At 39.4% G+C, this 26,729-nt stretch overlaps 2 protein-coding genes across 4 annotated transcripts in view; one reads left to right on the top strand and one right to left on the bottom strand.

Annotated features, from left to right (window-relative positions):
* LIN9 (lin-9 DREAM MuvB core complex component) overlaps positions 1–23,162 on the top strand; it is a 40,506-nt gene extending 17,344 nt beyond the window's left edge. For all 3 annotated transcript variants that reach the window (XM_027659245.1, XM_027659246.1, XM_027659247.1), the window contains 10 exons: positions 3,174–3,299; positions 8,171–8,328; positions 9,918–10,051; positions 11,027–11,146; positions 11,319–11,420; positions 16,267–16,347; positions 19,696–19,821; positions 20,164–20,346; positions 20,455–20,552; positions 21,790–23,162. In XM_027659245.1, coding sequence (XP_027515046.1) covers positions 3,174–3,299; positions 8,171–8,328; positions 9,918–10,051; positions 11,027–11,146; positions 11,319–11,420; positions 16,267–16,347; positions 19,696–19,821; positions 20,164–20,346; positions 20,455–20,552; positions 21,790–21,895 — 1,234 coding nt within the window. In that variant the 3' untranslated portion in view covers positions 21,896–23,162. The remainder of the gene's footprint in view (positions 1–3,173; positions 3,300–8,170; positions 8,329–9,917; positions 10,052–11,026; positions 11,147–11,318; positions 11,421–16,266; positions 16,348–19,695; positions 19,822–20,163; positions 20,347–20,454; positions 20,553–21,789) is intronic.
* Positions 23,163–25,258: 2,096 nt separating this feature from the next.
* Positions 25,259–26,036, bottom strand: MIXL1 (Mix paired-like homeobox). Its single transcript, XM_027659228.1, has 2 exons — positions 25,749–26,036; positions 25,259–25,672 (listed from the first exon to the last, which is right to left on the bottom strand). Exons 1-2 carry the CDS (start codon positions 26,034–26,036, stop codon positions 25,259–25,261), a joined length of 702 nt encoding a protein of 233 aa, XP_027515029.1.
* Between the last annotated feature and the right edge of the window lie 693 nt (positions 26,037–26,729).

Below are 26,729 nucleotides of genomic sequence, written 5' to 3' on the forward strand. Positions count from 1 at the left end.
GCAACGGAAAAACGTTTTGGCATGTATTCATCAGAAGTGGAAAAATTACATGTCCATTTTAGTTAAATTCATCCTCTGTAGAGTTTAATTCCTTTGAAAGAAGTAGTCTTTGCATGCCGTTTTCCCTCCTTATTTGAAAAAAATAAACAAAACCCCAAACCTTACTTATTTCTAGTAGTAATTTTAATATGTGACACTTTTAATTATGATTTTTACAATGGTCCAAGAACTTTTAGTTTATTCTTAAATATTTGTCTGTGAAACTTCAGGCCTGTCAGTAGACTAGAATTTGAGTTTAGCAGGTAATTCTGAAAACCTCTTTGAGAGTTATCAATGTGTGCTTGTGTGGTGGGTTGACCTTGGCTGGACGCCAGGTGCTCATCAAAGCTGCTCTGTCACTCCCCTCCTCAGGTGGACAGGGGAGAGAAGGTGTAACAGGAAGGTCATAGGTTGAGATAAGGACAGGGAGAGATTGCTCACCAGTTACTGTCATGTAAAAAATGGACTCGACTTGGGGAAATTAGTTTATTACCAATAAAATCAGAGTCAGATAATGAGAAATAAAAACAAATCTTAAAACACTTCACCCCCATTCCTCCCTTCTTCTTGAGCTCTGTACCCAGTTCTCTACCTCCTATCCCCCAGAAGCACAGGGGAACAGGGAATGGGGGTTGTGGTCGGTTGATCACATGCTATCTCTGCTGCTCCTTCCTGCTCAGAGGGAGGAATCTTCACACTCTTCTCCTGTTCCAGTGTGGCATCCCTCACATGGTTCACAGTTCTTCATAAACTTCTTCAGCGTGAGTCCTTCCCACGAGCTGCAGTTTTTCACAAACTGCTCCAGTGTAGGCCCCTTCTGTGAGGTGCACTTCTTCAGTAATGGACTGCTCCACTGTGGGTCTCCCATGGGGTCAAAAGTCCTACCTAAAAACCTACTCCAGTGTGGGCTCCTCTCCATGGGTCCACAGGTTATACCAGGAGCCTGCTCTAGTGTGGGCTTCCCAGGGGTTCACAGCCTCCTTAGGGGATCCACCTGCTCTGATGTGGGGCCCTCCAGGGGTTGCAGGTGGCTCCATGGTGGACCTCCATGGGCTGCAGGGGCACAGCTGCCTCACCATGGTCTTCTTTGCTCCAGCACCTGGAGCACCACCTTCACTGACAGTGGCTTGGTGTCTGCAGAGCTGTTTCTCTCAGATATTCTTACTCCTCTGTCCCGCTGCAATTGTTCAGGGTTTTTTTCCCCTTTCTAACGGTTATCCCAGAGGTTCTACCACCATCACGGATTGGTTCAGCCTTGGCCAGCAGTGGGTCCATCTGTGAGCCAACTGGCATTGGTTCTGTTGGATATAGGAGAAGCTTCTGGCAGCTTCTGGCAGACGCCAGCCCTGCAGCGTCCCTCTACCAAAACCTTGCCACACAAACCAAATACAACTTGTAGTACTCGTAAGATTATGACCATGTTAAGATATTATAATATTGTTTACTAAGAGACTTCATATCTTTGGAAGAAAAACTTTGATATATGTTGTTTTGAGTGATATGATCCAGACTTAATGAAAAACTTAAACCATAGAGCTGTCAGCTGACAAAATATGGCTCACTGTACAAGTCTCAGAATATTTTAATCAAATTGTCTAATCCAATATTGAAATAATCAATTTAAGTGCCATGTCTACTGTAAGTTTTTAAAATGTAATATCTCTACATCTATCATCAGTGGGTATTAGATTATTCAAGCTGTTTCAGTAGGATTCTCTCTATACTGCTGCAAAGGACTGTTTTCTGTAAAGTTCCATTGACTTCAGGCACGCAGAGACTTCTTAGGACATACTTACTCCTGCAGTGAGATCATAGGCCCTTGGAAGCAGATGCAGCTGCACCTTGCTTACACCACATTTTTCAGAGCTTCCAATCTTGTGGATGCTGTGGGTTTACCTCCTTAGGGACAAGTGATAGTAAAAACAATCAAATAAGATTATCTTTCTCAAAGAAGGAAAAACTCAAACAAAACAGTTGTGTTTTATACAGATATCTTATAGTAGCAACAGTAAATATGGATCAGATGAAACCCTTGTATATGCTTCCTTGTCTGTTTCCTGAGCCTCATTGATCATTCTTTGTGATTTCCTTTTTACTTCATGCCACAGCTGCAGATCCTTCTATTGCAAAACTATTCTCTTCCATTCTTGCCCAAGTCTCCTTATCTCCATGAACTTTTCCTCTCTCTTGCCGCCCCAGACGCTCACTTGAAAGCAGTGTTGCTTCCAAGATCCTCTTTGTTCTGTGCTTGGGAATATTCCCCTCCAAACCCCTGCACCCAGCAGAGTGGAGAAAAGTGGCTTTATCTAGGATTCAGTTATTCTTTTGTTCTCTCCGGGTGAGATCTGCTTCAGTTGCACGTGGTCTTTAATGATTAACCTTCTATTAGGTGGGCATATCTGTTGCTGCTCCCTTGTCTCTTGAGCCTAAGAAGGATGTGGTACTACAAAGTAAAAGGCAGTCATAAAACAGAGATACAGGCAGGTCATAGCATCAAAGAGAAATTGGTAAGTTGTGTAGGTATGTTCTCTGAACTGTCACTTCTCTAATACTGATCCTCTGCTTCATCATGGAGTCATGGTATGATACAATAAAAGTCTCACCTGTACAGCTCCAGAGAATGATGAGTTGGTTCAATTTCCTGTATTTTGGAACCCTCTGTTGAGAATCTGGGTTACAATTGAATGAATTGATGAAAAAAGGTACAGTCTTTCTCAGTGTCACATTGTTCTCCCCTTTATTCTCAGTACCTCACTATATCTTTATGGTTTCCTTCAGTGTGTTGCAGTATCCTCCTCACACTGCATTGGCTTTGCTGAAGTTTCCTTTGGTGCCTTTATGGATGTTACAAAGCAGGATGAATACATATGTTTCCTTTTGGTAACAAGAGATAGGAGCATTTTTAAACATCAGTGATAATGCTCAAAGAGACCAATTGTCCTGGAAACTTTCTGGTTTTGTTTTCAGTTGAATTTATTTAAGGTTAAAATTGTTCTTCGAATAGGAGTGTCTTGTGTATGGAACTAATTTATACTATTTGTTTTCACTGTATTTCTTATGATGGATGTTTTTTGGAATCTTGTGACAGAAGTTTACTAAGTGCAGTTAAGATAGGACCAATTATGTTTCAACAGGCCACTATTTGAAGGAGATAATGACTTCTGTATATGCCTGAAAGAATCTTTTCCAACTTTGAAAACCAGAAAATTGACAAGAGTGGAATGGGGGAAAATCAGACGATTAATGGGGAAACCACGGAGGTAACTTTTTCTTTCTTTCTTTTCGAATTACTACATGTAGTTTTGATGTTACTGAAATTGTTCCTTTTAAAGTAATTTTGCATTCAAGTAGTAAAACAAAAAAATAGCTTAAGAGTAGTAAAACATACTCATTTTATTGAAATGTTTTCTGAGCACCCCCCTCTCCCCTGCCCCATTCCTTATAGGCACATGTGCAGTCCATGAAGTTCTCAGGAGCTGAGAAATGTTCTCTTCACACTCTAGATAACTGAGTACCCAAGCTAGGATGTGTTGAAGTTGTTATTGTATCTTCTATGCTGCAGTTCTTCCAGGCATGGAAGACCAGCCAATTTTTCACTAAGGTTTTATTCTACCTATAACTGACTCTTCGTGGGGGAAACAACAGCACGTTTTCATCTCAGTGATTTTATTATTATTTTTAAACTATTTTGTAGATCCTCAGCTTTTTCTGGCTTGGCTAGCAAAACAGAGAGAGGGTAAAGTCACACATAAAATATTGTACATTGTAGAGAAGAAGCTAGAATTGACTGAAGGGCATAGTTTTTTCTATAGTTTAGAATTTTTAATTCTGAAACCCGCTGATTCAGTTCAGCCTTTTCACAGAATCTATGCAATTTAGCCTAGAGAAGAGAAGGCTAAGGGAGGATCTCATCTTTGTGAGTGAAAGTCTGAAGGGAAGGCATAGAGAAGACAGGGCCAGGCTATTTTCAGCATTATCTGGAGACAGCACAAGAGGCAATGGGCACAAGTGAGGTGGTAGGATCTCCGTCCTTAGAGGTACTCCAAGGCTTTCTAGATATGATCCTGGGAAGCCTCCTGTAAGTGATTCTGGTGCAGGGATTGGAGCAGGTGACCTCCAGAGGTCCTTCCAAACTCAATCATCCCTGTCATTGTGTAAGGTCAGGAGAAAAATGTCTAAGTAGTGTTTCATAAATAAACCAACCTTTTATTTGCAAACACTAAAGCACTGAATCCATTTCATAGAGCATTGTACTGAATCAGATTATATTTTGCCTCATGAAGACCATTTCATCATCTGTACCTATAAACAACTTGACATAAGTAAAAATTGTCAGTCACGGGAAGGCAGCAGAGCCAACTTAAAAATAGCTCCTCTTGGAAAGATGTTCATGTCATTTGAGCTTAACTGAGATGCCTTTTCATTCTTCTATTGTCATTCTTCCCTCTGAGAGGGAAATTGTGTATTTAGAGGTTAAATCATCACTTACTCATTTGAGTAATTTTTAAATAATTTTCTTTTGCCAAAAGTGGGTACCTCTGTAATAGATCAGTTCACCTCATTCAGCAGTCTGATAAAACTTCATAGAATCTTAGAATGGTTTGGGTTGGAAGGGACCTTAAAGATCGTGTAGTTCCAACAAGGGTTGGGGGCAGGAAGCATCATGGGAAGGGACACCTTCCACTAGATCCGATTGCTCAAAGCCCCATCTGACATGATTAGGTTGAAAACTTCCTTCTGGTTTTGAGTTTGTTTTGTTGGGTTTTTTTGTTTGGTTGGTTGGTTTTTTTACCTTTTTTTTTTTTTTTTTACCGTGGGGCAGAGTGGTTTTTTGTTTTGATTTGGTTGGGTTTTTTTTGCTTAGATGTCATACAGTTAGTTCTTTAAAAAGAGAGACTCATGATGAAGGAACCACAGATCTAAATGGGCAGGAAGGTGTTTTGTCTGAATTCTGAAGTAGGAGTATTTGACTGGATAAAGAGTTTGATTGTTTGTTAACCAAAACTTCATGACTTCTTGCTTTTTAGCAACATAAAATAAGCATTCCTGTTTGCTTTTTATTTCTTTACTAATTGAAAAAAACCTTACTGGGAGTCATTTTTAAGATGTCATGACTGGTCTTTGGCCTTAGTTTTGAAAGATTTGAATTATTCTAAATAATTTGAATCTTTTTTCAAGACAATTTTCATCTACCTCTAGAGCAAAGATTTTTTTCCATTATTGTGACGTTAGAAATTTCTTCTGTCTGTCCTCATCATATGGAGGTAAGGTAAATACCATGTCAATACTGATGTCTCCCCATGAGGGATAAAAAAAATTAAGACATTTTGCATCCATGGTGTTGATGGCAGAGGAGAATAGTGTCTCTGTGATAGCTGTCCATGTGGTTGTCCTCTTTTTTTTTTTAAATTTTGTTTTAAATATATCGTAATATTTTCTTTTGTCTGCTACTACTTTAAATGTCCTAGCACACATCAACAGTGTGTTTGATTGACACAGCAGTATTCATCATGAGAGCCTGCAAAGCTTGTAAGATTCCAATAGACTGTGGGGAAAGATATGCTCCAAGAAAAGGAAGAGGTAATAGTTAGTCTTGTGTACTCTGTTTAAGCTTAATTGGGCTTGTGAAATAGCAGTGGATATGAATGAAGCCCAGATATGCTTGTCCTGCCACTACATGATGATTCCTCTGTTGGTTCAAATTCTCACGACCAAAGTGAAAACTGAGAAGAATGTTCAACCTCTTAGAAAGTCTCTACAGAAAATGAATGAGATTGCAGTTTTGATCTGTACCATAGTTTTAATCTTCATTTTTTCGTAGGATGGCATAAAGATGGGATAACCTTTATTAAATGCATTTGGGGAATGTGGGGTTGGAGGTTTCCTTTAAGAGAAACCAGAAATACGTTGCAAATACTTTCTACATCCATAATCTACAGCATTTGGAACAGAGACTTTTTAAGAACATCTGAGCTAGCAGCAAAACAGTAGTTGCTGTTGTTGGGACCTTCCAAGGTCAGTGATTAGTATCAACATTTGAATTTGTATTTCTAAGAGCATGGGTCAAAGAACATCTGGTGTTTCTGATACAAGACCTTGGATGTAGTTAGAAGGACTAATATTAAAGTCTATGTTGCCTTCTTTTTTTTTTTTTTGCCTTTTTTGTAGTCTTGCTGTAGTTAGCCAATGGAATTGAAAAACTCTGACCTGTATTTTGCAACTTGATACTCACAGCCCACAGCAAGCATTATTTCACACCTCTTCCTCCCCAGTGGTAAATATGAAGCAAATAGCATTGTTAAGTGAGAATATCCAAGTAAGCTCTGCATAAGTCTCCCAACCACCATCCCTCTCTCTCTCTACCGTATCCCTTTCTAGATATTTTAAATTCCTGATGAGGACCAGTAGGCAGTACACAATTCCAGGTAAACACATTCTGCTCTTCAGTGGTGAACTGGTGAGTGGGACATGCACCTATGGTTGCTCAATCTACAACACAGTTTCCAGGCTATACAAAGACAATGATGACTTTTGTGGTGATTGTGATTGGAAAGCCTGGTACAGGAACCTTCAGTGCATTACTGCATGTACCTGCAAAAGGACCTCACAACTTCAATTCATTCTTGCTTATTTTTTTTCCATGTCTTACTTAAGACTAGGATCTCATTGCGTTAACACTGGACACTCTGGACAAAACAGATGGCCTGTGCAGCTTATAACTTAGAAAACATGTATAAGATAAAAGGCAATTGATGTCTGCATATAGTGTGAAACTGCTGGCCAGTATGAAAGAAAATGGTCCCAAGATCCTGGTGGTTTAGTGTTTTACAGTCTTCTTATACACACTGCAAGGAAGAGAAACTGTGGCTTTGTGGAACTCTCCCAGTGAGGGGTACACAGAAGAAAACATAAGGATGTTTGTTTCAGTATATAATAAGCAGACTTGAAAATAGGAACTGGCTGCTTAGTACTGAGTGGGAAATAACTGAGGAAGATCTTAAAGGGATTTAAATCAGAAAATAATTTGCAGTGTAGAAGGGGAAACAAGCAGAGGAGTTGAGTTGACAGTGTCTTCTAAAATAACCTCATAAAATAGAATTTCTTATTGATCAGTAATCAATATGTAACTGTATGACTTGCACAAAAAATGTTTAAATTGCATTTGACTACAGTAAAGCAATTAACAAAGGTAACAAATTATTTGATAAATAACTGCTTCTGCAATTAAGCAGACCTACAATAGCATCTGTCTGCCTTTTTAAAATTACTTCTTTTATTGACACAGGAATGAAAAACCTTTTTTTAATATGAAATGAGAGATAGGACTGAGTCCTTAATGTCTTTATGCTTTCAGTGTCTCCCTCACGCGTCATTCCTATTCAGTGGGTTAAAAGTGAAAATGAATAACACCATTTAAGGACCTTGGGAATGAGTCTTCCATCTTTTATATTGCGTTTTAAGAACAACTCTCCCCTCCCAAAATGGGGAAGGGGACTGCTAGAGATTATCTGATTTTACCCAAGATCAAAAAAAATTGTACTTTTACTACGATCAATCTCAGAACAGTTAATTTGCGTTACAGAGATTTTGGGGCTGAGTTTTACTCTGCACAGGTGCAAGGACATGAGACAGAGAAGTGCCCCTTTATGTGCTGAGTCTGGTGTCCTTTCATACTAAGTTAGTTTATTTGAGCTAATAAGCACATATGGAAGGGATCTCCTGTGTACCAGTAAGTGTTGACAACCAGGGATCTCACGGTCCGTCTTCCTCACATGCATTGAGCTGGCATCCAGAGTAGATTGGGTGTGGGACCTGCTTTAGCTTTGTTGTGACACCAGGTGGATCCCTATAAGCAGAAAAAATCCTAAGAAGTTGTACTCTTCAGATATACTGATGCAACAGCTAGTATTCATATTATTTTTAAATAAACTCTTATTTTAGGAGTGATAATTCTGGGGAGTAATACTGTCTAAACACACTCAATGAAATTCTTTTCCCTTGAACACATCACCCCAAGTTTTTTCATTTTCTCTCACTGATTTGTAAACTGTGCCTATTTATGTCATGTGCCTTCACATATGTATGTTTTCAGTGCTGAAGTTAAGTACAGTTTTACCTAATTGTATTATAGGTGTTCCTCTGCATTCTTTGAGGAAGAGAGGTCAGCATTAAAACAGAAACGGCAGAAAATAAGACTTCTGCAGCAGCGGAAAGTTGCAGATCTTTCACAGTTCAAAGATCTTCCAGAAGAAATTCCATTACCGCTTGTAATAGGAACAAAAGTTACAGGTAATTTCTTAAGAACAAACAAAAAAGCAGCCAAGTGTTTTGCAAAGATTTTTAGTAAGCCATAATACACTTAAGTACACGTAATTAAATTAAATGTAGGACATAAAAAATTGAATGGGTTTTTTGTTAATTCATTGAGAAGGTGCTTGTGAGGTTTAGCTAGTGTTAGTATAACAGTGATACCGTTTTGAGGTACAAACTTAGTAGGGTTTATTATTTCTGCTGTTCAGACTGTGGGGTTTTTTAATGTCTGATATATCTACCAAATTCTGGAGAGAGAGATATGCTTAAATGCAAAATAATGAGTGCTGCCTGAGAGTTTAAAATCTGACCTAATATAAAACTTGAACTTTATTTTTCCATAAATATAAAAATACCTGTTTTGAAACGGATACACGACTGATACTGCATTGTAGTTGGACATGTATGCTGAACATGATATTGCCTTACTGAAGAAACACATAGCTGAGGAAGGAATAATTGTTAAAAACATTCTTCAAGTTTTGTCTAACTTGAATTCCTCCCTACTGTCTGATTATGGTTGAGATCCTTTTCACATAAGCATCTCCCACTCAGGCCACTACTGTTCATTGCTTTTTTTGTGTTCAACAACATTGCCCTTGATTCTTGCTGAAGAGCAGGAGTGCACAACACTGCCTCTCCCCACTCTCCTAGAGCTGTATCCTTGAGCTGGGTTCCACATTGTCTTTTGCTAAGTATGCAGTCATCAGAGGAGGTGATCAGAGAGAAGTGCTATGCAAAATCATCTGGAAATTGACTTTCTGTCGGAATGTTGCCCGGAACAAAAACACAAACCAACAGAGTGCCGGTTTATGCGGTGCTTTATTCTGGGCCCGGGAACCAGTGGACTAGCATCCCAAGTCAGGTTCCGAAGACCCTCGTTTCTCATACAGCTTTTATACTCTCACACAAACATGTTTACATGCAATTTCTCCATGAAAACAGTTACTCTTAGTTACACACAGCAAACCAGGTACAGTTACAAACAAGCTCATACTTCATTCTGATAACAATTAATAATCATCTACTCTAATCATAAATCTGCTTAAGCTGTCTTACCCCTAGAAACTGTTTAACAGACCCTTACCACATCCTAGGTAACAAATCATTATATACATGCTTGACTAAATCCTTTGATTATTGTTTCCACTCCTTCAGCACAGCACTCCATGCTCACAAACAAGGTTGCTAACTTACTACTTTGGAGTGTTGCTAACTAGGCCTACTCTCCTACTAAGCCTTAGCCATTCTACTACTAATTTAAATCGCTCTGTAACAAGAAGGTATTGGGTACTAAACAGTGGGGGGTTCTTAGACATAAGTGTAGTGCTAAGGATTAGATTTGGGAAGTATTTGACCTGCAGACTTAAATTTGCCAAAAATTTGGGTAATATTTTTATTGCTTTTGCTTTTCTGAGTTTGCTTTTGCTTTTCTGTTTTTTTTTTCCCATTTAATCTGTGGGTTTTAACTATACATATGAAGGATCACTTGCAAAAGGTGTGTTAAGTCTGTTTTTCTCAATGGTGTCAGAACATTATAGTGTTTGGTTTCTTGTTGTGTTTTTAAGCACGTTTGCGAGGTGTCCACGACGGTCTGTTCACTGGACAAATAGATGCTGTGGACACCCTTAATGCTACCTACAGAGTGACTTTTGACAGGGCAGGTCTTGGAACACACACAGTCCCAGATTATGAAGTTCTTGTAAGTATTAATGACGCGTTCTCAAAGTAGCTGTAATAAAAAAAAAAACAAACCACACTAAATTAAAAAAATCTACAGTGGTATGCTTTAATTAAAAATATTATACCCAGGTGGTATTGTCATAAAGTAGAAACAAGCATAACAGATGCATGGGAAATTCCAGGATAATGAGCTTCTACTGTTAATGATTTTACAGAGCAGGATAACCCTATTGATAAAAACATAATGGCTTAGTCTGGAATAATTTACTAGGCCTACTATTACATGCTATTATAATAGCCTGAGTTCAATATGAAGAAATATATGAAGTGTAAGATCCCAAAGAAAATTCTGCAATGGGATCCTGCCAGGATTTGCGGAAAATGTTCAAGAAAACCTGGCCCTCTTTAATTTGCCAAAGTCAGGAAAGGCCTGTGGTAGTTGCAAGCAACTATTAAGAGTTGATTGAACTTCATTTTGAAACTTCTTGTGCTAATGGAGCTACCTGGGAGGATGTTGTTTTGGTCAAACAATTTGGGATGATTTCCTGGCTCGTGGGCTTTTGTACCAGTTTATGAGCTCTAGGAATCGTTCCTGCCAAACAGTCTGGTCTAGACTGCAATCTTTTAGGAGGACCTCATGTTCTTTTATATCTTGTGTAGTGTTGAATCTGTGTAATTTAGAGTCTCTAGTCCCTGTCATGATCTGACTTTGGAACCTCTACTGGACTCCTGTTCAGTTGTGATTTGTCTGCAACTTGCCAGTAGAATTCTGGGAAATATTTTGCAGGTTTTATTTGACGTGATGCTGGAACACTTCAAAAACTCCAGTGGTGGAACAGGATTTCGAAGCTCCTGCCTACCAAAAGGAAAACATTAATCTTTTTATGTTGTTGGGTTGAGGTGCGGATGGGCATGGCTCATCCAGATTTTGAAAGGTGTGTAAAATTAATTAATCTGACACTTGAGGTACATCCTTCCTTTTCCTGTCTTCCAGAGCAATGAGCCTCATGAAACCATGCCAATTGCTGCCTTCGGACAGAAACAACGGCCTTCAAGGTTCTTTATGACTCCTCCCCGATTGCCATACACACCTTCACTCCAGTCTCCAATTACAGTAAGTTACTTTTTTCATGTAGTATTAATCACTGAAGATTTTTTGATACATGTTGAAACTGTTACCTTCAGCAGTTTTTGAGATTAATTTTCTGAGGTTATTCAGCAAGATAAAAAGGTTAGCAAAACCCTCTAAAACTAAGCTATTAATTTAAATGGTTTTTCCTATACAGGATAGTGATCCTTTATTAGGACAATCTTCGTGGAAAAGCAAAATTTCAGGCACAGATAGTGAAACACTAGGAGGCTTTCCGGTAGAATTCCTCATTCAAGTGGTAAGTGGTATTGTCCTTTTGTGTTTATTCTGCCAATTCTTCCGCAGTTAAATGACCTTCTGTTGATTTATGACAGTAATATCCAAATTAACTTTTGAAGAGATGTTAATAATATTTGGTTTTATTCCCTCCTTGGCCCCTTCTTAATTTTCTCACTTGTTCATAACCTTTGAAATATGCCGCTCTTCAGACCACAGGGGTCTCCAAAAGTGTGTCTTCTTTTTCCCAGCTCTACCACTTGCTCTGAAAAAAAAAAAAAAGACATTATTTCTACCTGCAAACATTGTGCTGTGTTTGGACTCATTTATTTAAAATATACTGGCATTGTGCAAAGAACATTTGCCTGTGTGCATTATCATATATTGTATAATGCGATATTTTATGTTATGCAATGTCCTACCCTGTTGGAGAAGAAAAGCAACACTCATTTCCCTGCAAGTAAACATACCATGCTATAAGAAAACACTTTTTTGTCTTCACCTTAATGAAATAATTCCTCCATGATTTTTGTACACCAGTTCAGAAGAGTGCAGACAATTAATGTTAGGAAGCTGAAGTTCATTGAGTATCAAAATTCACTGAAGCAAGTTACTTTCCAGGACGATGGAAGAATGTAATTGCTCGTGTTGGTGTAGCTTAAGTGATTGAATTCCTTAACAATGAAAGCAGTTTTGAACATGCCAAAGGAGATTGGAATTGACCCACGTTTAAAATATTAAGAACTGAGAAATAATATTGCTGAATGCCTCTCAGATTTTAAAGTCTGTATAATTGGTCAAGAGAATAAAGTTGTGTGTGTAGCTCACATGACACATTAATATTTGGGTCATTGAGCATAATGAATTTTATTTGACAGAATTATCTATTTTTTTTTTAGGGAAAACTTCTATGAAGCTTATTTTGAAAAATGTGGCTTGGCATCTAGCTTAGCTAAGAAAACTTAACATAGATGTAGTTGCAATAAGGTTAATTATGCTAAAAATTGAAATACACAAAAGATACAGTTTAGCAGCATAAACAAAGTCTGTCTGCAGCCTATCCTTCTTGAGTCACTGTGATCAGTGAAACTGGGTAACTAAGGTGTATTGAGCTTTACAGTTACTTTGTATATTTGAAATGTGAAAATGTGTGATTCCTCAGTCACATTTGATTGTATATTTTACTCATTATAAAGAAATCTGAGTTTTACAAGTATAGGCCTCTTGATTGTATTACAAATGGTGGCATTTTACAAAGATACCGCATTAATATGTATTTTTGCTTGAAGATTTTCAAAATATTTTGAACAAAATCAGTCCACAGATTTTTGGCATTTGTTTATGTGAGCAACTTGAGACTTTATGCACCTTTTTGACAGAGAATCCCGAGGCTTAAACATTTATGGAAGGACTTGAAGCATCATTTTTAAGCATCAATTTTTTTATTAGAAGTTTGAGGAGGTACTGGAATTTGATGTTATGACACACATGAGACTGGTGAATATTGATTATTGATTGCACTGCATTCACCAGACCAGATGTATTTTTATGTTAAAGGCTACTGCTCAGGATGTTCTAGCCTTTCTTATATACTGATACCTAAAAGAAATTTAAGCCCTTTTTCTGATTTAATGGTGAGTCAGGAAGTAAATGATCAGAAAATGTTTGATTTGAAGCACTACTGGAGAACTACTGCCAGGCAGTTATTTATGACACCATAAAGAAACGATTTTATGGGAAAAATTTTGGACAAAACAGAAAAAATGCAACACACCTTTAATAAGGTTTCAACTCAGCCCCTTAGTTCTCTTTTACAGATTTTGAAATTATTTTGAAAGAAAAGCAAGTGTATCCAAAATCATGTGCAGACACTGACAAATAAATGTTAGGGATATTCTCTTTACATATAACTTGCAGTTGCAAGCAAATATTGGGACTTGTAACAACTATTTTAATCATTGTTCTTTCTAAATCTTTATATTAATTCCTACATGTTTACAGTTTGATATCAGAGACTGAGTTTCTGGGTTTTACTGTGGACAGATGTGTATTAGGAGAAGATTGGCTCAAAAATTAACATTATGATATTAAGAATAAAGTCAACAATAAATGAGTAATAAATTTCAAAAGAAGTCTTTCATGCTTAGTTCAATATATAATGTATCCTTAAATATTTCATAAGCTGTATGAGCAGGTCAAAATCAATAGATTACATTCTTACATTCTGGTCATCAAATTTGGAGGATGTTTTTCCAAGCACTCAGCTGGAGGGTTTTTTTGGTTTTGGTTTTGGGATGTTTCTCCTCTTCTTGCCTCCTTCGGTTTTTTGTTTTGGGGTAAAAAATTCGATTCGAAAGGAAGCACTCTAGGACAAAGCAGATGTTCAGCGGGTCGCTGCGTGTCCAGTAGAGGGAGTGTTTTAATGCAGCACGGGCAGAACATTGACCTGGTGTCTGCCTGATCACTGTGGGGAAAAGAGGGATCTTCCCAGCTTAAATGCAGGAGGAACAGCCTGAAAATTGATACTGGATTTTTGACTGTTTTCTGCTGATGAAAATTTTGAAAATATTGCATAGTAAGTTATCATGCACTTAATTTAGAGATGCTTGTATTTTCTGACTAAAAAATGAAGTCTTAAGTACAAATCTAAACATACTGGTAGGATTATTCCTTCATCTTTCTTAATGTGGAAAAAAGCATTGTACTAAAAACTTGTTTCTGGTTTAATGAGTAAATAAAGTACTCTTTACTTATAAGAATAAACAGGATGAGTTATGCTGAAAATAGAGCTGTAATAGAAGAATTTTTCAAGGAAAACAGGGATAGATAGAAAGCATTCACAGATGACACTGGCAAATGAAAATGGAGGTCTAATTAATAAAATGTACCTCTGAGAGAAAGTTGGTGGATATGATAGATACAGTGACAGGTCAGAGTTTCTTGTAAAAAGAATCAGATTATCTTGATTACTGGAGTATATCTGGGAATAAGATGAATATAATGTAAAATCCAAGCTCATCAGCTGGACAGCTGGGGCTGTGCATCCTTGAGTATGTCTGGACCTCAAAGTAGAAGTGAAGCATAGAAGTGAATGCCTTGCAAATTTGGGGAGCAAATAATATATTCTGCTTAATTTGGAGACTCAACAACTTCATGAAGGAGAAAACTTGCTAGGCAATTGCTGGATGGTGACAAGAGCGAAGCTTGACAAGTAACTTTTGGCAGCAGTGGCAGATGGTGAACAGTGCTTTCCTTCCTCCCAGGTGTTTTATTGGCAATATGAGCACTTGTGTGGTGTGTTAGAAGCGTTTTCAGAGAGATAATCTATCTCACAAGTAACAATTTTAAACCTTTCTTGCCTTTTCTAAATTTATTGGTTTGTCATTATCGGTTCCGTGATTGGGTTCTTCATGCAAAATTCAAAGTGCAAAAAATGCACAGACATTGGTGGACAGCACAAGGACAGAAATGAGCAGCTATAATAGGGAGGGTGACAACCAATGCAGTATTGCCTGTGACTCTGACCATGGCTCGTCATCAGTTCATCACATGCATCTGGCAAAATATTTGTGGTAGAAAGAGAGAAGTATTGATGCCATTTTACAGATTTAGTTTACAGGTGTGTCATTTAGAATACTGGTACAGACTTCCTGTGCTCACAGCCAGGAAAGATAACAGTGAATGGATAAAAATATACAGAAAGGGCCACAAAAATTTAGGAGATGAAGAACTTTGTATGGGAGTGGAGTCTGGAAAGGATTGTATTTGATTAGTATAGTGAAAGAACAGTGGAGAAGAGATGCTTTTATTGTCTCTGAATGAACAGGGATAAATATAAGGAGGGAGAGCTATATTTAGCTGAAAAACAGCTTTGGCTGTTTGGCAATTTGGAACAAATTGCTATGAAGTGAAAAAGAATGCATTTAGCATAGAAATTCCCAGAATATTCCTCAACAGCTGGAAGAGGTCCTGGAAAATTTTTCTATTACAATTTGTGAGGGCAAGCAACCTGGCTGTGTTAAGACTGAACTTGAAAATCAACAAAAGGGATTATATGTGAGTCAGATATATGTTGAACTAGAGGTTCCTATTTCTCCCAGTCACGTGTTTTACTACTAGGATGCAGTTTAACCCCTTTGGAATTTATTAAACCCGAAATCTTGGCTCTGTTTACATCAGTAATAAAACTGTTGCTGGTTGTAGTGGAGCGAGGATTTCTCTCAGGGCCCTCAAGTATGAATAGTTCTAGGAGTGATGTGTGTGTTTGAGAACCCTCCCAGTGATTTCCACTTCAGCCTACTAGGTCCCAAGGGCAGGGGAAACAGGGTATTCCCATTATGAAAAAGGGAAATGGAAAGCCAGAATTGTTCTGTATAAAACAGACCCAATCCCTGTACCAGGTTTTACTGCAAGAGTTTACACAAAGGGCTGGTGCTCAGTAGAGGGCACAGCTGAGAACAGGCTGAGAACTGTGTGAAAAAAGGTGTGATAAGGTGAGTGATATTAATTGTAGTACATGACCCCATAACACCCTTTGCTCTTCTTCAGGCTGAAAAAACAACACCAAAAAAAGAAGGTTCTTCAGCTTCTTGCTGGCCATAAATTATATTAGCCTTCCTAGAGGGAATTTCAGCTGACGGATTTTAGCACTCATCAATTTATGGCACTTGGAAATGCTTTAAAAATATCTAGAAAATCCGTCTTTTAATTCTGATTAAATTTGATTTCTGCATCTTAACTTGATGAACAACTGAGAAATAAATTTTAAATTATGAAAGAAACACATATGGTTTTTTGTCTTTAATTTCTATGGCATTTCAAAACTGCTTAAGGACCTATTCATTCTAAAAATAGTTCCTTTGTTTTAGACCAGGTTATCGAAAATCCTTATGATCAAGAAGGAACACATCAAACAATTGAGAGAGATGAATACAGAAGCAGAAAAGCTGGTGAGAATGTTCTCTTTTCAATTCTTAAAACAGGATATGCTTTAACAGCTGATGCAAATAGATACAATTAGAAGTAGAGTCTTTGATTGCTTCCTATAATATGAAATTTTTTTATTATTTTTTAAAGACAAGTCAGAGAGGTCAGTAGTTTTGAATATGATTCTCCTTTGAAAGCGTTTGGAAACTGATTAATGTTAATATCAGGATAGCACTTGTTAGTTGACACATAAAGTTAGGAAATACTATGTACTTTGAGAACGTGGGGTACAAGTTTATCTGGTAAGACATTCATCGTAATATTACTTTGCAGATGTTAGATGCTTATTTTCTTAGCTTTCTGACTAAAACAATTACTCATTTTGGAGATTTTTCTATGTAAAGCTCTGAGTGCCCTTGACCAGCATTTAAAATTACAGTACCAGAGCAGCTACAGCATAATTAGCAGCAGCAGCAGCAGCAGAATAGTTTTTCTTGCTAACTTTATCTAATCAGCAGTCAGTAAATCAAAATGATAAGAATGCCTCGTCTACCACCCATGGCTATAAATCAACTTGAAAGCAGAAAGATATCAGTCTCAACCTTCTGCCAGCGCCCATTCAGGCTGTTGTCTCTGCAGCGTACAGACAGAAGGCTAAAGGTTTGTGGAGAGGAAGAGGGGTCCCTTTTATTTCTTGAAACCAAAACTCTGACTTCTTTTTTCATGTAAAATATTTGAATGTTGAAGGTTTTGATTTATTGTGGTAAGATTTCTGATTTTGTCCCTTCAATGATCATATGCGTGTGTGCATTTTGTTACTCTGCTTCCTACTGCCCCATCCCCAGGTCTCTGTAATTATCTTGTTTTGTGCTGTGATGAAGCCCTTCAGAACCTTGTTGTCATTTCAGTTACTATATTATTTTTCTTGTGCATCAAATGTTTTGTATTGTAATTTTGTGTGTTAGTAACTAAAGGAGATGCAAAGAGAAGTGGATTAAAACATACCATTGCAACCTCTAACTGTGATAATTGAAAAATTACCAACTCTTCTTAAAATAAAAAAATTTTTGTTTTTTCTTAGGTATTGGTACTTTTGCATAGATAAGGAAATCATAGGAATGACAGTAGCCTTCCTCTGACGAGAACCCAGATGTTAACACATCTTTCAGCTACTAAATCATAAATTAACTGTATCGTTATTTTTCTTGGTCTTCTTATTCCACAAAATTGAAAGAGCAAAAAAGAGCAATGGGGAAGAAAGGAATCCAGAAATAAACGTTAAATTTGATATCTTTTAGGTCACTTGTAGCCTGGATAAGGACTCAGAGATACTTTTGAAATTCTTCCCTGCTCTATTTCCTTTGTAAACCAGCAATCATAAAACAACCTCTGTTACTATTCAAGGCTGCACTGATAAAAATAGAGGATGTGATACCTTCCTATTGGGCCATATTCTTAGCCTGTCTTCTAATCCTCTTTGTCCCTTGGCAATCCCATCCACATTTGTGCCACTGTGTATGTGTTGTTTCTCCTTTAAAATATATTTCCTTTGAACAAGAATCTTTTTCTAGCCCAAATACATTTCAACATCAATAGCATACCCAAAAGTGAATAAAATCAAATCCTTTGAGTTCGTTCAGGTGTACACTTTGTCAGACTATGATAATAATTCATACAATTGTGATTTGATGATTGTTAGAGTAAAACCACTGCTTGGTTTAAAGTAATCCTTTTTTAAAGATTTTTTTTTTAACGACTGATTCAATATAGAAATAAATAGAATTGACCAAAATTAGAACAGGTACTGAATGTAGTACATTATTATTTGGCAATAATAATAAATCTACACGACTCACGGGATGCCTTCAGAGGAGCTATTAATGGATAAAAGTGCACATTTTCTATTTCATTTTTTTGACATCACTATACAAGTCAGGGTTGCAGGCTGTAAACAAATTACCATGTACATAAAACAGTAAACATTTGGATAAACAAATACAAATAAAAGGATGGACAGTTCATTTTTTCACTTGATCTGCAATAAAGACAAGGTAGAGGTAATGCTGGTTGTTTCAGAGAAGAGCATCTAGATGTGACAGACAGAGGTGTTACTTGTTTCCATCCACTGAAAGCCAATCCATCTTTTTTCTAACGGGTCAGCTGTTTGTCCCTGTTTCCAGATCTTGGATCAGAAACAGTGCTGGTGCTGAGAAATATTCCTTTCACCATCACTAGCATAGAATGCCTTTAACCTTTCCTGACAGGGAATCCACAATGGTCTGCAGCTTTCACGGTTAACCTGGAGTAGTCTCGTCTGCTCTAGGGAAGCTGATCATTGGAGAAGGTCTAAAAGTTACAGTTTTTATCTTGTGTTCCAGAGCTGCAGAAAGTGTGTCAAATTTATGCTGATTTCCAGTGAATTCTGAAATTATGGTGTTAGTTTAAAGCCCTGTTGATTTGGTATTCAGACTTGTAAATCCCTGAAGATTGTTTCAGTGATTGTTTAACTTTGAACTGAACTGATAACTGAAACCTTGATTTTGAGTTTTTGACAAGGATCCTCCTGATGAAGGCTCTTGGCTTTGCAATTTGGTTTATCTTGTGCTGTAAAATCTATAGCTACAGGTTTGATTGTATGAGATACCTGTATCTCAGACTAGTGGCTGGAAGTACATCCATCTTATCTTGCAAAAGGTATTTTTTGGAGGAACTTTTATAATATATTGTATGTTTTGTTTCAATTTCGTAAATATCACCCAAACAACATCAACCTATATTCTGAAAAGAGTATAGGAAAAAAAGTACTGTATTCTGGTATTTATTCTTTTGTGGAAATTGTGCTTACAAAATACTTACATTAAGAAATATAAGCTCTAGTAACTCTCTTTTTTGGCAGAATTGTTAGCTGTAACAGAAGGTGTGTAGCACTGAGTCATCCTCAAGTGACCACTAACTTACTAGCCAAATGTGCCTCCCATCCTGCAGCAGAGGTGGTCGAGGCCATATTGTCCTATACTGTTCCCTTGCTGACAGGATAGTTTTCTGCTGAACCAGTAGAGAGAAGCCATGCCCAGCTATTGGAGAAATAAGCAGGTCAGACCACTGTCATCTTCTGTAGCATTTACCACCATAGATTATTGTAGCACTTTTAAGAAGAGAATAAAAGCGTGGTTGTTACCTACACACTTGTCACTTGGAATTATAAATAGTAATACTGCATTTTAATATTTTGTATGTTAACTTTTTTTTATTAAACACTGGGATTTCAAATATCTCAGTATTATTTTCCAGTGAAAGTTCCTTTTGATGAGTTCCAAATTTATAAATGTTCAGTACTGTATTAACTTTAATGTGCTTTGTGTTTTCCACAGAAATCCTATTCCATGCCAATAAGCATTGAGTTTCAGAGGAGATATGCAACTATTGTTCTAGATCTGGAACAACTCAACAAAGACTTAAATAAAGTTTTGCATAAAGTTCAACAGTATTGTTATGAGGTAAGATTTTGCTGGAATCCGTATGTACTTGTTTGGTTTTGCTTAATCTAAGTAGAAAACAGAATTCCTTGGGAATAGGGCATAGGTGGGGGTCACTTTGAAATGAAACCGTTAGTGGCTGTGTTGGATTCCTTCTCTGTCTCTGCCTTTGTCTGAGCAACAGACACTTTGCTGATACCAGTGGCCTGTTTTTAGATAGACATACATGAAGAAAAAGTACTGTGTATTATAAACCTGTGAACTTTCTTTGAAATAATTTCATTTCACACATCCACCAAATGCAAAGGACATTCTTAATTCTTTATTTTTTATTCCTAATTTCTGTCTGTTATATCTATGCAGCTTGCTCCTGACCAGGGCCTCCAGCCTGCTGACCAACCCACGGATCTGAGGCGTAGGTGTGAAGAGGAAGCTCAGGAGGTCGTCAGGCAAGCAAATACCTCATCAACGGGACAACTTTGTGTTGAGAGTGAAAATTTAACTGATCTTATCTCTAGGCTTACAGCAATATTACTGCAAATCAAGGTACAGTGTTTGCAAAAAATAGCATCTCCCATAAAATATGTAGTATTAAAGCTCTGCCAGTTTCTTTGTGCTGAACTGTGAGAACATTTTTGTTTTCTTCCCCTACAGTGTCTAGCAGAAGGAGGTGATCTGAATTCCTTTGAATTTAAATCATTAACAGATTCATTAAATGACATTAAGAATTCAATAGACTCCTCAAATATCAGGTATTACTTTTTGAATATTCTTAATTACCCATTTTGTGCCAGCAGGCAGTTCTTACTGTATTTTAGAGATGAACATTTGATTAAAATTCAGAGGTTTAATCTGGTAACTTTTACTTAACAGGAAGGGTACCATCTAAAAAGAGGCTTCTCACAGGGTATGTGAAATGAGCAGTTTTCTGTTTGAACCTATCAGTGAAGTAACCTGTTAAAAAAAAAAAGTGCTGAATTGGTGCAGCAACACTAGACTTTCTTGTTCTTTAGTCATTTAGAACATTTTCAGATTTTGAAATCCCACTTACAAGTTCTTTAAACTACAGAACAGTACAATTTCAGTGTTCTTTTAGCATACTCAACCTCTTGTCTGTAAATACCAAAAGCTGGCACATGAGACCAGCTTCCATTAGCATGATTTTAAGCCAAGAAACAGAAGAACAGCAATATTGTGCCAGATCAAAGGCCCATCTAGTCTTGATGGACCATTTTTCAACAGTTGTCATAAGCAGGTGATGGAGGAGGCATTATAAAAATAGCAAGAATGTGGTGATACTTGTCTGGAGTACACTGCAGCCTCCAGCAATTTGTGACCAGCATTTTTTAAATAATTAAGATGCTGCTAAATTACATCATTTAGAAAATATACCTAAATGCTAAGTATTTTCTTATACTCTTATTACTTGTATTGCTGCATTTAAACAGGAGGCTGCACGCGAGTCTTTAAATTTTTAATTTTTTTTTTCCCAAAGATAGTAGAATAGCCTTTTATTTCAAAACAGTTATTGAGAAATGCTATTTTATAGCATCTTTCATTAGTAAAAACAAAAACCCCAAGCATTAGTGAAACTTCTCTACGATCAACACTGCAAATTACACATTAGAATGGATTCAACTAAAGGCTGATGTACCCAGCGAAGAATGTGATGTTTTCATTTCATTGTACTTATTTTGGGCATTTTAGCATGTCTTCATAATATTTTGATTTCACTAACTCTGGTCATGTTAAAGCCTTACTTAAAGTACCCAAGTCAGTAACTCTTGATTTCATGCAGAGGTTTGTGCAAATGCTGTTTTCACATATTTCTCTATCAGGTTGCATTTGTTTCTACCGCTCTCCAATTCATCTGAATTTTTATACTGGCTGTGTTCACATCTTGATTTTCACTATAAAAATATTCAGACGCAACTCTTAAATGTGGGGTTAAACACTTTTATTTATTTCCTCCTTCTTTTCTTCCCATAGCTGTTTTCAGAATAACGTTGAGATCCATGTTGCACATATTCAGAGTGGTCTGAGCCAGATGGGAAATTTACATGCTTTTGCAGCTAATAACACCAACAGAGACTGAAAACTTCCTCTCAAGTGTACAGCAAGTAGTTCTGGAAAACCTTCCTTTCTATAGGCTTCACCAAATATCCTAACTGCCAGAAGATAAGGGAAAAGAAAACTTCTCAGAAAGGACCCTTTTGAATCTATTATATCCGCTTCTTAAGAAAACCAGCATTACTGGCCAGCGTTACATTAGATTTCTCCATTTGTTATTCACATGCAGTAGTTTTGCTAACTGGTAATCTCTTAGTAATTGCATTTATTATAGTAAACTTGAAAACATACTTTCATATAATTTGAACTTAGTTTTTAAAAGTTCAGATTAATTCTGTGCACCTCTTGCTGTTGGGTCTCCTGGTATGTTAGAAGTGACGAAGAGGAAATGGTTCAGTTTAGTAGCCACATGGCAGGTCTTTGTTGTGTAAAGCTACACTTCTGTGTTGTTCTTGAGAACTGCCAGCACCGTCCCTGATCTAAGAAAGCAGCAGCAGGATACAGGCAGCAAATATAAGCTGTAAACATGAGGATGTTGGGCAGGTCTATCAATCAGTCAGTGTCTTGTTGGAGCTCTTAACTTATCGTAACTTATAGAAGGAGTGTAATGAAGGAATATAAAAATGTAACTGGTAACTTTCCAGAAAGAAATTGGTTATGGCTTTTTCCCTTCACACTGGGCAAAAGAAGTGCTGTGGTTGGTATTTTATATAAATGACTGGTTAAACATACTGTTTTTCCAAATTTTTGTTTGTTTTGCACAACTTTTAAATTAGATTACTGGTTATTCAACAGTACCCAACATATATAAATATGAACATTTTTATAATGAAATATAACCAGTGAGGTAAACTACAAAAATAAAAAGCGACAACCTGCCTAGGAATTGGAATTAACCTTTTGGAATGTTAATCTTGTAAAAAGTGTGTATTGGTTTGTTTAAATAGTCTTGTAAAGCTTCTGTGTAATGAATTGTTTCCAGATTTGAATTTTCAGAGATAGCTGTAGAGATGTTTTTGATTCTTTTAGATGCCTCATTAAATAAGGTCTTTTATATGTTAATGTATAAAGAATATGTAAACAGGATTATTTTCAATTTAAAAATTTTGTATAGTTTAAAGATGCTTCTGTATTCTGTGTTGGTATTGTGCCACTGCAAAACTTTAGTGCAGAGTTTATATTTAGCTAAACTTGTTCTGTTAATTAAGAGAAATGCATAAATCTTTTATTCTCAATGAAATTTGTAACTGAATAAATTGAGCTATGAGAGTTGATATATTTCACAAAAATGCAAACTTTTTTGCAGATGGTCTCAGGTCATTTTTTTAAGAGAAGTTAATTGCTGAAAAAAAGAAATGTTATGAGGACAAGGTGAGTAGCTGTTTTAAAAGGTACTTAGAAACTTTACAAGAAATATTACAAAATAATGCTAAACAGTAATTTAGCTGAATTACCCATGGAAACTTACCTCTCATAATGCAGTAGAACATTATGGTGGTCCCTGCAATTGCTTTTGTAACGATGTTACCCATTATTTTGTGATGTTACCATCTGTTTGGTAAAGAAGACAGAAATGTGTCCTTTCCCATCACCCTTTTCATTTAAACAGAGAAAGGTGCCACAGCCTAACTTAAGGTAAATAGGTTTAGTAGACAGGAACGAATCTGATCTACAGCTAACTTGAGAAAAAGGAACCGTCCCCTTGCAGCCCTGTCCTTGTCTTCTGCTGCTCATAAACCCCACTATCCTTTCTTTAATTATTGCAGGGTAAGAGGAAGATACACCATTTATAACAAGCATACCTGTGTACTTACACATGTCATTTGTCTGTTCCTGCTGGCAATGTGAATATACACATCTTTTCTTTGAGAGGCTGCATTTCTCCTTGGGTACCAATCTGTTGCGTTAGAGCTAATGTTGAATTTTGGTGACAGTAACAAATATGACTGTTTTTGCTGAATGTGCCCTAAGCATAGCAGGAGTCTCAAGAACTCACTGCAGCTACTGTAACTGAAGTCTGCAGAAGCAGAACAAGTTACTTTCGTTTCTTAAAATCAGTAAACTTGAATTTACTGTGAGCCTCCAAGAAATGATGGTCGCATTTTTTGTAAGTGCTTCTCTTCAGGGGTCTTCCTGACCCTCAACATAGCAGCTCCTTTTGCACCCAAGTCCACTTGGGAGACAGGTGCTGTCCTGAGGTTGGTTGGTTTTTGCTTCATGTTTTTTCAAGGGCAGCTGTGTTTTTTGGAGGGAGAATATTAATCAGCAATCCTGCTATGCCACTTCACTTACAAGCTTGCAGTCCAGCCAGGGTTCAGCTGTCCCAGATCTCACAAGCACAGGTATGTTATGGGGTGGCACTGAGGGATTTTGTGCGTTGGTAACCTTATTCTAGCAGGAGCGTGATTCCTGACATAGGATATTTCTGCCACCAGTACATGGGTATTGTTTCCTGTGCTTCTGAACCTCATGGCATTCAGGTGCTCTCCCCTAACTTTAGTCTTACAGCTCGCTCTGGTAGGCTCTGACAGACCACTTTGTAGGTTGGCCTTATCCTCAGAATACATATGCACTAATTTATCCTTCCTCAATAAATTGAATTACAGGAGAGGCTTCTGTTACTACTAATTTTGGCATTCTCAGTGCAGAGCCATTCAGCCCACAACTCATCATTGAACAGCTTCTGTGGAGTCGCTAGAATTCAAAGCTGAAGCACCTTTACAGTGTCCACAAAATAGTCCTACTTTTCTGTAATTTAACACTGACATTGGCTCAAGTGGCAGACTGGATGCTTTTGTCTGAGCACTTGAGATTTGGAGTTTAAGGCCGTTTCTCTAACCCATCCTTCAGGGCCCTTAGGTCTCATTGGCAGCTGAACCGCAGCTGTGGCTCTCCTGGACCCGGGAAGAGAACCTGTAGCTGGGATATCTACCACTTTTCTACCTCATGTCAGCCAAGGTAAGACACCCTGCTAAAACACACACAAGCGGAGCAAAAATGTAAACCTTTATTTTTTTTTTTCCAAAAAACCCCGACAGACCATCCCACTCTTTTCTAAGATCAGTCCCCACCCCCAAAACACAGTGGATTTGGTTAGCTTTTTGGCTAAAGAAGGTTAAATAGAAATACAAAACACGCTATCAGAAAGCTTTAAGTACAGTGTGAAAAGATGTCCTCAGCTGATGGAGCCGACCCGTATCTTTCTTAAATAAATAGGTAAAATCAGTTACTACCGGATAAAGTGCAACAGTGGCAGAGCAGCAGGGGTGAGGTAGCGCGCTGTGTGGCTGCTCCCCGCCCGAGCAGCGCACCCCGGGACGGGGTTCGGCGGGTTGGGCTGTGGGTTAACCCTCTGCCCAGGCCGGGCCGCGTCCCGCCGGGGCGGCGCTCAGAGGGCGCGGAAGGCGCTGAGCGCGTTCTCCTCCCACTCCGAGCCCGACTCGGAGTAGCCGCTGGTGTCCTCGGCGTCCGACACGGGCGAGTACTGCCCGCAGAAAGCGCGGGCCGGCGCGAAGGGGCCGGCGGCGCTCCCCGCGAACGGGGCGGGCTCGGCCCGGCCGGGCTGGCCGGGCGGGAAGCCCTCGAAGCCGGGGCAGGGAGGGAAGGCGGCGGCCGGCGGCCACTCGTAGGGGGCCGAGCCGTCCTCCGCCCGGGCCGCCCCGGGGAGGGCGCGGCGGGGCCGCTCCGGGGCTCGCAGGGCGGCGAAGTGGGGCGGCCGCGGGCATGGTGGTGGCGCGGCGGGGCCGGGGCGGGGCGGGCCCCGCTGGCGGCGGGACTTGGCGCGGCGGTTCTGGAACCACACCTGGGGAGAGAGGGCGGCGGTGAGGGCGGCGGGGCGGCCCCGGCGCGGCGGGCGCGGCGCGGCCGACGCCCCTCACCTGGATGCGGGACTCGGGGATCTGGGTGGCGTCCGCCAGCTTCTCCCGCAGATAGATGTCCGGGTACATGGTGTCCTGGAAAACCAGCTCCAGCGTCTCCAGCTGCGCCGCCGTGAAGCTCGTCCGCTTCCGACGCTGCGAGGCCGCCGGCGCCCCCTCCGACGGCTCGGCCGAGGGAAGAGCCCTGAGGGCGGGCGAGGCCGGGCTGGGCCCGCCGCCCCCCGCCCACCTGCCCCCGGGGAAGGCGGGCGGCTCCGCCGGGGACCCCCCGAAGCGCAGCGCGGCCATGGCAGCGGCGAGCAGGGGTCCGGACCGTGCCCCGCCCTTTATAGCCGGGGAAGGGGGCTCTGCGGGGGCGGGGGTTCGAGGGGGCGGCACTGCCCCGCGGGGAAGGTGAGCGCTGGGGCCCCGCCGGGCTGAGGGCCGGGAGGTGCCCGGCTCGGGCGGCCCCTGCCTCGCTCAGCCCACAGCACTTGGAGGTGGCCGGGCACCGCAGCCCTAGGCCTGTCCGACGGGGTGGGTGATGGCCGGCAGCCCTCGGCTCCCTGCGCGGAATATGGACAGCGGAAGGGAGAGGGGAGAGGGAGCTTTGCATCTGTCCTTTGTGGGCAAAACAACTTGGTGTTGGGAGGCTGTCCCCCAGCTGGGTTATTTCTGATAAAACATCTGGGCTGATAGGGTTATGGAGTTCGCTCCCTCCATCTACTGGTATGGAGGTAGATGTCCTCCAGCAGCTGTCTGCTTTGGCGAGTGATGAATCTTGCATGGTGTGAGACGTAAAGCAAACAGAAGTTATCTCTTCCCGTGGCTGCGGCTGCTCTGCTTGCAGTGCTTTGCTGCCAGCTGTTCGCCGGTGTATGGCCTCCTGCTGTGCCTGCTGCTGCAAAAACATCTCTTTCTTTTTAAGATGCAAGTTAAATGCACCTGGAGAGCCAGAGCCAGACGAGGCAGAGGCAGACGCGGGTGTCATCGCCTTTCCCA

Source organism: Corapipo altera, unplaced genomic scaffold (genome assembly GCF_003945725.1).
Source record: "Corapipo altera isolate COAL_440 unplaced genomic scaffold, ASM394572v1 48, whole genome shotgun sequence".
Classification (NCBI taxonomy): domain Eukaryota; kingdom Metazoa; phylum Chordata; class Aves; order Passeriformes; family Pipridae; genus Corapipo; species Corapipo altera.

Excerpts from the sequence above, each read along its gene's own strand:
- MIXL1 (XM_027659228.1), bottom strand. The coding sequence starts at position 26,036 with ATGGCCGCGCTGCGCTTCGGGGGGTCCCCGGCGGAGCCGCCCGCCTTC. Across the intron at positions 25,673-25,748 it reads TCCCCGAGTCCCGCATCCAG|GTGTGGTTCCAGAACCGCCG; the intron begins GTGAGGGGCGTC and ends CTCTCTCCCCAG.